At 35.3% G+C, this 12,867-nt stretch overlaps 1 protein-coding gene across 1 annotated transcript; it reads left to right on the top strand.

Annotated features, from left to right (window-relative positions):
- The first annotated feature begins 10,309 nt into the window (after positions 1 to 10,309).
- On the top strand, positions 10,310 to 12,867 carry LOC130628653 (tigger transposable element-derived protein 4-like). The gene is made up of 3 exons (XM_057441635.1): positions 10,310 to 11,191; positions 12,224 to 12,326; positions 12,761 to 12,867. Exons 1-3 carry the CDS (start codon positions 10,310 to 10,312, stop codon positions 12,865 to 12,867), a joined length of 1,092 nt encoding a protein of 363 aa, XP_057297618.1.

Here is a 12,867-nt window from a genome sequence, read left to right as displayed (position 1 = left end):
TCATAAAATATCAAAATCAAGTACCTCGTGTACTCTACTCGTTATCTTTCTCAACTATACTCTCTAGAAAAATTGTAAAACAAAAAAAGAAGAATGCGGGGAAACCCCGAAAAAATAATAATGGCGTCATTATTTACATCCGCATAAGCATAATACCCTTTTCTAAAAAAATTATAGTTACTATCATCCAGAAAAATATGGTTCTCCATTACCCTCCGTGGCATTCATTGTTAAAGTGCCATTTGGGGCTGAGCGATAATTACACATGACCACGTCAACCTCTACCTATATAATCTATGATTATGAGTTGGAGCAAAAAGTACTATCTGTAGAATATGTCCTTTATTTTGCTGACTTTTGCTCTGGGTTTTTGGTCTAAAATTGCCGGAGTTAGAACAACCTAGAACAAGCTATGTAATGGCACATTCCTATTCAAGGTAGAATTATCTCAGTCACTGTGAAGAGAAAATCTGTCCAAAAGAATTTTTTTATGCCAGCATGTAGCTAGTTACAATCTTGGAGAGTGTAAATTGGAATTTTGGTCTTTTGCAACACGAACTGATTCTGTCACAGTTCCTGCCTCCCTCCCCACCATCAAGGCAGTGTTGGGAGGCGCGGCACTGTTCGTGGGGCTGGGGGAGGAGGTCATAAGTTTTTTAAATCCCATTCACACTGTCTGAGATTGCAGCTATCTAATTTTTTGCTACCTTTAAGTTAGTAGTTTTATGCTAGGTAAATAGCTAGTCTTATGCTAGATGAGTTTGTAGTCTTATGCTAGCTAGATTTAGTGTTGTATGAGGCTAAGAAGGGGTTTATTACAGGTAAAAATGATATATACTAGCTAAACATACTTTCTCCGTTTTTTGAAAATGCCCTTCCGTTTAAGGCGTTATGTATCTAAGAAAATATCACGTGATAATAGTAAAAGTGAAAGAAACTTTTTAGTAAGGCCGGTCTTACATGGTAAATTTTTTAATACCAAATGGATCTTTATTCTCGTATTTCGGGCAGCACATTTATAAACTTTGGCTCGAACGTCAAATATGATATACATATATTTTAGTTGATGTTTTTTCTAATAGAAAATAATTTATCTTGTACCTTCAGGTGGTGATACACGATTCGATAATGGAATTGAAATTGTCAAAATACTATTGAGACATAAGGTATAATCGAAACTATATGAATGATACAAAATGCAGGGAGTAAAGAATGCATAGAAGAATTATCATGTGTTTTAAAGATTTCGGAAAGATTTCTATTGATGATTTCTATTGATAATTACATTGCCCCTAGAAGTGTTGATCTATTAACATCAGATTTTAAAAAATTAAAATAAGCTCCTTTTTGCTTATTGCAATTTGGTTTGAGCAAAACACAATACGCTTTGTAGAATTTGAAAAATTTGATCATATGAGTTTTTTAATTAATTTGGTATTTGACATTAACAAATTTTTGGATTTGTCTTAAGTACCTTTACCATTCAGTTTCTTCAAAATTGTTCAAAATATAAATATAAATATAAACATAAATATAAATATAAATATAAATATAAATATAAATATAAATATAAATATAAATATAAATATAAATATAAATATAAATATAAATATAAATATAAATATAAATATAAATATAAATATAAATATAAATATAAATATAAATATAAATATAAATATAAATATAAATATAAATATAAATATAAATATAAATATAAATATAAATATAAATATAAATATAAATATAAATATAAATATAAATATAAATATAAATATAAATATAAATATAAATATAAATATAAATATAAATATAAATATAAATATAAATATAAATATAAATATAAATATAAATATAAATATAAATATAAATATAAATATAAATATAAATATAAATATAAATATTAAAACCTATAACAAATAGTCTTTAAAAATTGAAATTTAAACGAGTTTTGAAATTTGAATAAACTCAAATAGGCAAGTCTCTCTGTGTGTCTGTAACAGACAAAGTGGATGTGTTCATTTTCCTTTGACGTAGCTGAAAAAGTATGTCTGAAATTTTAAATATCTGACGTTACGGCGCAACGTCAATAGCCCTACTTTAACGACAATATTCTATATTAAATTATTGAAGCCATTACAGTGCACTTAAAACTTTGAGGCCAAATAACTTGGAAACGAGGTGGTGACGTCGATGATTTTTTACTGTGTGAGTAACTAGGGACCAGCTAAGACCAAATTTGGCAAATCTGGATTCCCAAATCCGTTTCGGAATGGTCGGGTTTATGACGTCTTCAAAAAACCTTTAAACCACAATATCTCCGTAACCGTTTTTCAAAAGTACATAATCCTATACATTTTCTTGATCAGCGTTTCAAGATCTATACAATAAAGGCAACAGGTATACAAATTTTTTTAAAAAAAATTTATGTTTTGGCGCGTCTTTGCTAACGTCAGCAAAATTTTTAAACCCTTTTATCTCCTTTGGCGTTCCTTGAAAAAATATGATCCTATACATTATTTTGATCAACCTTTTAACCTCTGCACATTACAGGATTACAGGAAACGGATAAACAAATTTCGCCAATTCTTTTTTGTATCTGCACTACTGACGTCAGCAAAACATCTAAAAAAACCTATTTTCTGTTGTCCTTCTGCCTAAGTGGATTTCTCCACAGGCCTTATCGACTAGTAAGATAATAATAATAATAATGATACATACTTTAAATCGCCAAATGAAAGTCGAAAATAAAAATCATGTATCACTTGCTTTAGTTGAGGAAATTGTTGACTATTTTGAAATGTTCATAACTTACTCAATAATAATACCTTTTCATACAAAATATGAGAAAAATATACTCTTTTGGCAAAAAATTGTTTGCGCACTAATTCTAAAATTGATTCTTTGGCAGATTTTGTGGCTTGTTAGCTACATCTTCCATAATTCAAGCTTAAGACAGATCCCTGAGAGAGACTACCAAGGTGATGGTATAGATAAATAAGTGGAATAACAACATAACTTACAGGTTAGCTAAGACAGCCAGTTAGATATATCTAAACTGGGGTTGGCTAGCTAAGCATAAATTATAGCTAGCTAGCTATTTATGCTTATTAAAACACATTTAAAGAGATGTAACAATGGCTATATAAATTAGGAATATAACTATCTGATACACGAAAATAAAGCAACAGCTATAAGATGAGTTCAACATGCCAGGGTTTTCCGTTTGACTAGGAAATTCGGTCAGTAGCCAACAGCTTAGTATAGTATTTTAGGAAAAAAAATAGTAACGCACAGGCAATCATTAATTATGCAAAAAATTTAAACAAATTTGTTAACTTTTAAAACTTTAAGGATTTGAGAAGTGCCTTTATGGAAATTCGAGTCTGTTTGACAATTTAAAGTGTGCCACATAAAACGTAACATGCACCTCTAACTTACATAAACACTGAACGTCTAAAAAATTTCAAAGTTCTTACTTTTTCTGAATTCTAACCCACTTTAAACTCTTGCTTTCAACTTCTAGTTTCAATAGCTTCTACCTCCTTACTTCTACTTTTAACCTCTTTATATACTTTTTAACTTCACTCTACATCTTCCCTTTCAGTTTCCTTGCTTTTACTATCTACACTTTTATCGTGACAAAGTGGTCGTTATATTTATATAACGTTTAAAAATAAGACATTTTTTATTCGCGTCTTTAGATCGCCTTTTGTTGAGAACTTTAAAAACACTTTTTTTTTGTTTTCAGGCAAAGGGAACTTTCTATTCGAATCCCGTCCGTTAAAAAATATGTATTTGAGCAAATCGTATTGCTTACTGTCACCACGTGTTTTGTGATGATTGCGGGACGAATGTAAACAAAACAAAAAAACACGAAAAACCCGCGCAATCGAATGGTAAAACACATCGTCTTTGTAAAAGTCACAAAGAGCGACATGGAAGCTTCGTATTATTATAAGAGACTAGTTATTAAAACCCGTGGAAGGATCCACTGAGATTAGTAAACTTCTTATTACAATACGGTTAGTTGATAATTTCATTTAAAACGCCGAAAAAAAAAACGTTTTAAACGAAATCCCGTTGGGGAATCCACTCAAGAGCATTTAATATGTTTTGTATGCAGAACATTTTTATATAGGATACATTATAGACACTTTTAAAGAAAATTGTACAAAATATAATTCACTTTGCATGTTACAGACAGACGGACACACTTAGCGTATTAATATAGAGATAATATTTAGTCCCGTGGAAAAATCCACTAAAGATACCGAATAAAAAAAGCGAAATAGTGAGCGAAATTAACCATAAAATCCATTATTCCTTTCGACAAAATGTTGTGTTGTTAGTTCCAATTAAGCAGGAAAAAATAAAACCAAGACACGTGCTTAAGGGAATAAATAAAATAAATAAACCCTGACTTTTTTAAAACAAAAAATTTAATTCAATTTGAAAAAGCACACAAAAGACAGAATAAAAATGAAGTTTAACAAAAGTGACATGTTAACGTGGCTGTTTCTTTAGAAAAAGCAACACATCCACTTTACCTGTTACAGACACACGGAACTGGTGTATTGTTATATAGACTAGTCTTTAGCCTGTGGTGAAATCCACGGATTCGCCCATCCTTTAAATTTACCCGTCGGAACAAAGTTGATAAAAATATATAGCATTTGATATTCGTGTTTCCGCAGCACTATTTTCTAACTCGGCGGGGGATCCGCGCAGAGACAGACAAAATACGGCTATTATTAAAGAGACTAGCCGGGAAACCCGGCGTCGAAACGCCGGGGTAAGTCACAAGTCAAGGTGTGACCCGCCGTTGAACACTATGTGAAGCGCTAAATAAGAGGGGTAAACTGTGCCACACAGTCAGGTGGAGTGCTTTAGTACAGGTATGCAGTATGTCGTTAATCGAGTAAAGCGCACACAACACTATAGTGTTTCGGCTGTAGTGTATTTTTGAAAATATAATTCTACTGCAACTTTAGCCAAAATAAAAACACAATTTACAACCATTTGTTACCCCGTCATAGGAAAAACAATTGGTCAATTTTATTTTGTTGTGCGAAATAAGTTTCAGTAAACGTTAAAAAATTAATCGTGACATCGGGCTAAGCGTTTAATACAGTTAAACAGAGTTGAAGAGACGTGTAGGGATATTACCCTTTTGGAAAAAATTTCTCGCAGACTCTGTTTAAATAAAAACACAAGAAACAATGCATTACCAACACGGGGTTGAGCGGTTAGTCCAGGTAAACAGTGTTGCACACCCGTACAGACGTGATTCCCGAGAAAGTTTAAAAAGTAATTGTCACAGCGGGCTGACCCCTTAGTACAGGTAAACCACGTCGCACATTCTCTAGGCGTAACAGCCTTTTCCAAAAAACAGTCCATTGTTAACACTGAGCTTAGCACTTAGTACAGGTACAATGTGTTGCACATGCCTATAAGCTTAATAGCCTTTTCCAAAATACTTTAGTTTAAATAAAAACACAGGAAACAGACCGTCGTTTAACAACACGGAATAGGCACATAGCACAGGTACTCTGTGTCTCATTAATAAACTTTTGACTTTTGCTAAATTTTATATTACAGTAAAGTGGTAGCTAACTAATTAATTGCATTTAGTATGAAAAAGATTACTTAAAATTCTGTTGCAGTCAACTGTATTTGGTTACTTTTACATTTTAGCTAGAGGTAGCTAACCCCAGTCACAACCAAGTAAAAATCAGATTGGCAAAGTTAACACAAAAATCAAAAATGTTAGCTAACATCTACGTTGGTAGCCAGCAATATTAATATATGGCTAGAGAACGTGACAGTAAGAGGCAAATAAAACTAATACAAATCTTTAGGTGGCTAAATAGGTAGCTTAGCTAGTAGCTAGCTAGCTAACTATAAAGTATAGGTGAATAAACATGTAAACAATTAAAAAAAATACCCGAAAGTAAAAGAATCTACAATCTTGTTAGAATACAAATAGAAGTATGAGAAAGAAAAATTAAAGCAAACTTTTCTTTCTCCAGCAATGAGTTGGTTCAATCTGCTTGCCAAATTTCGGACCGATAACGTAAAAATCGTTGCTAAGAAATATAAAGAGCTTTAGTTTCTGATTGGTCATTTATATAAAACTCCGCTCCTGATTGGGTCTTTATTTTAGCGGCAATTGTCCCTGTACCGGTGGGGGCCCGACGGGTTTCTCGTCCCTGCGCATTTTGTATTTCGTGCGTGGTTAACACAAGTTGCTTTTGACGCACGAACATACAGGTGGAATACGGTTATTATTATAGAGACGCCGGGGTAAGCCACAAGTCAAAGTGTCACCGGGTGTTGAACACACCAGGTTGAACGCCTAGTACAGGCAAACAGTTTTGAACACACCGGTGGAACAATTAATAGTAGTCGTAACTGTTGCACAGGATCAGGTGAAGCGCTTTAGTACTTGTATACCGTATGTCGTAAATCAAGTGAAGCGCATACACCATTATAGTGTTGCAACATATTTTTTCAAAAAATAACTTTTCCGCAACGTTAGATGAAATAAAAACAGAGTTAAAACCGTTGTTACCCCGCCATAGCAACAACAAACATTGAATATTATTTTATAATGCGGAATAAAAGTTCCTAAAGTAAAAAGATTAATTGTGACACCGGGATGACCGCTTAGTGCAGTTAAACGGTGTTGCACAGGCGTATAGGATAATACCCTGTTGAAAAAACTTTATCGCAGATTCTGCTTGAATAAAACAAACAGGAAACAGTCCATTGTTAAAACCGGGCTGAGCAGTTAGTCCGGGTAAACCATGTTGCGCAACCGTACCGGCGTGATTACCGAGAAAGTTTAAGGATTAATTGTCACAGTAGGCTGACCCCTTGGTACATGTGAACAACGTTGCAGAAAAAAGTCTGTTGTCAACACTGGGCTAAGCGCTTAGTACAGTTAAACATGAACAGGCATATAGGCGTAATACCCTTTTCCAAAAAAACTTCATTGCAACTATGGTTTAAATAAAAACACAGGGAACAGCCTGTTATTACTTGTCCAGTTAAAACAATTGCTCAACCATTATATTTGCAGAAAAAAGTGTTTAGGAAAATAATAAAAAATGTAGCTACCTAACTGCATTTAGCATAAAAATTATTGCTTAAGAATATTATAAAGCCAAACTGCATTTTTATAATTTCACTTTTTAAGGAGCTAGCTAAATAGCCGCAGCCTCAACATAAAAATAAATGTTGGCTAGGATAAAAAGCTCTTATTCCAAGCAGAATAGCAATACGTGAGGCTCTAGCAGCTAGCTAGCTATAATCTTCGTTCCTAGCCAAACATCTAAAACTGGTGCGTTTAAGATCTGTACGTGGCTTAAAAACGTGACAATATATTTATCCTAACATTGAAAACAAACAGAAAGCAAATATTACAAATATATAAAGCTTTTAGATAAAAAAGTAATAAGATAAAAAAGTCATACAGGCCTACAAACTTCACACACTGACTACACACACGACCATTATCGAAATCAATATGGTCTTCGTTCCGCGAAGATCTTGGATTCTTTCTGGTCGCGAAAATCTTTTTTTTTAAAGAATCAGGCGTCGTGATTGGTACACTACGCGCGAGCGGTCAAAACAAAGTCGGTAATATTATATCGCATTTGGTATGGGCGTGTAATTTATAAAATTGAACACAAAAAAACACAAAGTGGATAAAAATATATCGCATTTGATATTCGTGTTTCCGTACCATCATTTTTTATCTCAGCGGGGGGTACGCGCAGAGACAAACAGACGACGGCTATTATTATAGAGATTAACCCGTGGAAAAATCCACGGGGTCGCCCGTCGCGTTCGCTCGTCCTTTAAATTTACCCGTCGCAACAAAGTGGATAAAAATATATCGCATTTGAGATTCGTGCGCATTTTAAAAATTTCGTGTTTTCATTACGGGACGCCGCTTTCGCAGACACACAGACAGACGACGGCTATTATTAGGAAGACTAGCCGTTAGCCCGTGGAAAAATCCACGAGGTCGCCTGTCGCGTTCGCTCGTCCCTTAAATTTAAAATAAACCCGTTGCAACAAAGTGGACAGAAATATATCGCATTTGGTATTCGTGCTCATTATAAAAATTTCGTTTTTCCGTTACGGGACGCCGCTTTCGCGGACACACAGACAGACGACGGCTATTATTAGAAAGACTAGTCGTTAGCCCGTGGAAAAATCCACGAGGTCGCCCGTCGCGTTCGCTCGTCCCTTAAATTTAAATTAACCCGTTGCAACAAAGTGGACAGAAATATATCGCATTTGGTATTCGTGCGCATTATAAAAATTTCGTGTTTCCGTTACGGGACGCGGCTTTCGCGGACAGACAGACAGACAGACGACGGCTATTATTAAAGAGATAGTCGTTAACCCGTGGAAAAATCCACGGGGTCTCCCGTCCTTTAAATTAACCCATTGCAGCAAAGTTGACAGATATATATCGCATTTGGTATTGATGCGCATTTTGAATATTTCGTGTTTCCGTTACGGGACGCGGCTCTCGCGGACACACAGACAGACAAACGACGGCTATTATTAAAGAGACTTGACATTCTATCAGATCTTTGAATAAATTTACGTTATTTACTATCGCTTAAAAATGTAAACCATTGTCGCCAGCTCTGTTGTTGTTAAATGTAATAATTGTTTTATCAAAACATTAATTTTCTCACTAGCGAAATCAAATCGATTTAATTTCGCTTTTTTCTGGTAACAGAAAGACTCAGCAACCGAACGGGGTTAATGTTGTGAGAGAAAAAAGCTGCGCTTACGGCACAGGTTTCAATTTTTAGGCGATAGTATTTAACTTCATTTCGTTACCATCGCATAAAAAGTCGCTTCGTATCTTCGTGGAAATGCTGGTAGGAAATTCATGATGCAAGTAGGAAAAATGTTATTGGTAACGAAAAATCTTGTCGCTAAAAAAATTCTCCATGTCATCACTTTTACTTTCACTTCCTTATTGTGAAGGACATTTTACCTGCCGTTTGGCAACACGATAACAAAACTGAATTTATTACTATCACATAAAGAAAATTGTCTTGTGCTTCCGTGGCTTTATATAAACCTCTGATACACATTTGCAACATCATCGAATTTTTTTGCATTCATGTCAAGCAAAGAGCTTGATGAATGTCAAACGTGTAAAGGAACAACAAATATTAAATTATCGGCTTCCTTCTCGTGGCTGTTGTGTGTTTATTCTCATTCAGCATATGTACTTAGTGGAAACGTTAATTTCGAACAAATTGAAAAAGAAAAGCAACATTTAAAACACATTGGTCTACGATTTTGTCAACTGAGCACGAAAGAAGTTTAAACTTAAAGCTTTTTAAACTATATTGAGAATTAGTAATGTAACATTTATTAAGTAAACTCAAAATAATAAGGTAAATATAAAGCCACATTTTCTTGTGTTTTTACCATGCTTTCTCTTCGAAAGCCGCTATTTTGTGGCATTCTATTTTTGGGACTAAACCTAGTTTGTCGTCATCTCCCGGATGGAAAAGAGCCTCTTAACAGTTTTCGCAAAACGCATAAAAAGACCTTTGGAGAAAAAGAAGAAGAGTAAATTATTACAAATAAGCTTGCGCTATAGGTTTTAGGTTTTTTTCTTATTTGTTGTTGTTTCTTCTGTCTTTCTTTTTATATTACAGTAGACTCCCGGTTATTCGAACCTGCACTTATTCGAATAATTCGGTTATTCGAAGTGAGATGGCGTTCCCCTTGGATCTGCTTACCCAACTCAGGCAAAAACACTCTCGGTTATTCGAACTTCAGTAATTCGAATAATTCGGTTATTCGAAGTGATTTTTATTCCCCTTGGGGCCAATTATAGGCTAAGTCACCCTCAGTTATTCGAATTTTTCTTATTGGGAGATCGTCGAGTGAGAACATTGATTTTCTGCGATTAAAACACTTTTTTTCTTCAAAAAATCAGGTTTCAATATTCATGGCTATTGACACTCTTCAAGCAATTTCTTCAAAAGTTCAATATTCTCCTTCGGTCCAGAGAATTGAAGCAAACAGGGGATCCTCAATCCCTTATCATCTCCAAAGTTAGTTCTTTTCCCTGTCACTTTTACTTTGCAAGTACACAACATCTCTGACTTCAGAAAGTAAAATATCGTTTTGGCAAATTTTCCTGTTTTTCCTTTAGGCAAATGACCAACAATATCTCCTTTTTGCAGACGAAAGCTCGATTAAAAAACAAGTGGGTGGATGTAAACAAACTTTTTAAAGGCTCTTCAAATCCACATTAAAGATGGCAACCGCTCAGACAACGTCAAGGAAGAAAACTGTTCTGACGATCAAAGAAAAATATCTTGCTTTGAAAGAGCTTGAAAAAGAAGGAACAACTAAAAAGTCTATTGCTAAAAAGTATGGTGTCCCACCTAACACACTTTCATACTGGGTTAAGAATAAAAGTGACATTTTTACCAAGTATGAATCAGGCCAGTATGGAGTTAAAAGACAAAAGCTTTCTTCCGAAAAATACGATAACATTGATAAAGCAGTTTACAAGTGGTTCGTTAACGCTCGTGAAAGAACTGTGCCGATTAGTGATCAAATCATTCGAGAAAAAGCATTGGATTTTGCAAAGCAATTCAACGAACCTGATTTTAAAGCTTCAGAAGGCTGGCTAGACAGATGGAAGTACAGACAAAACATCATTTACAGAATTATTTCTGGAGAGGAAAAGTCTTGTACACCAGGGATGACAGCAAGCTGGGAAGAAACACACCTGCCAACCATTTTGTCACGCTATGATTTACCAGACATTTTCAATGCTGATGAATTCGGCTTGTTCTACCAGATGCTTCCAACAAATACCTATCATGCCAAAGGTGAAAGATGTGCTGGTGGAAAATTCAGCAAAGTTCGTTTAACAGGACTTGCAGCAGGAAATGCCCTAGGTGAAAAGTTGCCCATGTTTGTTATCGGAAAATCGGTTACACCGCGCTGTTTCAAAGGAGTCAGAAGTCTTCCCTGTCAGTACCAAGCTCAAAATAAGGCCTGGATGGATTCTGAAATCTTTACCGATTATGTGAAAAAACTCGCTGTTAAATTTGAAACTGCGGGTCGAAAGATTGTCTTGATAATTGACAATAGCCCAGCTCATCCAGAAGTCACTGGTCTTAAAGCAGTAGAATTAAACACAAAGTGGATAAAAATATATCGCATTTGATATTCGTGTTTCCGTACCATCATTTTTTATCTCAGCGGGGGGTACGCGCAGAGACAAACAGACGACGGCTATTATTATAGAGATTAACCCGTGGAAAAATCCACGGGGTCGCCCGTCGCGTTCGCTCGTCCTTTAAATTTACCCGTCGCAACAAAGTGGATAAAAATATATCGCATTTGAGATTCGTGCGCATTTTAAAAATTTCGTGTTTTCATTACGGGACGCCGCTTTCGCAGACACACAGACAGACGACGGCTATTATTAGGAAGACTAGCCGTTAGCCCGTGGAAAAATCCACGAGGTCGCCTGTCGCGTTCGCTCGTCCCTTAAATTTAAAATAAACCCGTTGCAACAAAGTGGACAGAAATATATCGCATTTGGTATTCGTGCTCATTATAAAAATTTCGTTTTTCCGTTACGGGACGCCGCTTTCGCGGACACACAGACAGACGACGGCTATTATTAGAAAGACTAGTCGTTAGCCCGTGGAAAAATCCACGAGGTCGCCCGTCGCGTTCGCTCGTCCCTTAAATTTAAATTAACCCGTTGCAACAAAGTGGACAGAAATATATCGCATTTGGTATTCGTGCGCATTATAAAAATTTCGTGTTTCCGTTACGGGACGCGGCTTTCGCGGACAGACAGACAGACAGACGACGGCTATTATTAAAGAGATAGTCGTTAACCCGTGGAAAAATCCACGGGGTCTCCCGTCCTTTAAATTAACCCATTGCAGCAAAGTTGACAGATATATATCGCATTTGGTATTGATGCGCATTTTGAATATTTCGTGTTTCCGTTACGGGACGCGGCTCTCGCGGACACACAGACAGACAAACGACGGCTATTATTAAAGAGACTTGACATTCTATCAGATCTTTGAATAAATTTACGTTATTTACTATCGCTTAAAAATGTAAACCATTGTCGCCAGCTCTGTTGTTGTTAAATGTAATAATTGTTTTATCAAAACATTAATTTTCTCACTAGCGAAATCAAATCGATTTAATTTCGCTTTTTTCTGGTAACAGAAAGACTCAGCAACCGAACGGGGTTAATGTTGTGAGAGAAAAAAGCTGCGCTTACGGCACAGGTTTCAATTTTTAGGCGATAGTATTTAACTTCATTTCGTTACCATCGCATAAAAAGTCGCTTCGTATCTTCGTGGAAATGCTGGTAGGAAATTCATGATGCAAGTAGGAAAAATGTTATTGGTAACGAAAAATCTTGTCGCTAAAAAAATTCTCCATGTCATCACTTTTACTTTCACTTCCTTATTGTGAAGGACATTTTACCTGCCGTTTGGCAACACGATAACAAAACTGAATTTATTACTATCACATAAAGAAAATTGTCTTGTGCTTCCGTGGCTTTATATAAACCTCTGATACACATTTGCAACATCATCGAATTTTTTTGCATTCATGTCAAGCAAAGAGCTTGATGAATGTCAAACGTGTAAAGGAACAACAAATATTAAATTATCGGCTTCCTTCTCGTGGCTGTTGTGTGTTTATTCTCATTCAGCATATGTACTTAGTGGAAACGTTAATTTCGAACAAATTGAAAAAGAAAAGCAACATTTAAAACACATTGGTCTACGATTTTGTCAACTGAGCACGAAAGAAGTTTAA

The sequence above is a fragment of the Hydractinia symbiolongicarpus genome, chromosome 15 (genome assembly GCF_029227915.1).
Source record: "Hydractinia symbiolongicarpus strain clone_291-10 chromosome 15, HSymV2.1, whole genome shotgun sequence".
Classification (NCBI taxonomy): domain Eukaryota; kingdom Metazoa; phylum Cnidaria; class Hydrozoa; order Anthoathecata; family Hydractiniidae; genus Hydractinia; species Hydractinia symbiolongicarpus.
The sequence above is the reverse complement of the archived record's forward strand: the minus strand, read 5'-3'. Positions and strand labels throughout refer to the sequence as shown.

Coding starts and splice junctions, on each gene's coding strand:
- LOC130628653 (XM_057441635.1), top strand. CDS start 10,310: ATGGCAACCGCTCAGACAACGTCAAGGAAGAAAACTGTTCTGACGATC. Junction 11,192..12,223: donor AAGTCACTGGTCTTAAAGCA/GTAGAATTAAAC, acceptor TTTTCTCACTAG/CGAAATCAAATCGATTTAAT. Junction 12,327..12,760: donor AAGCTGCGCTTACGGCACAG/GTTTCAATTTTT, acceptor ATTCTCATTCAG/CATATGTACTTAGTGGAAAC.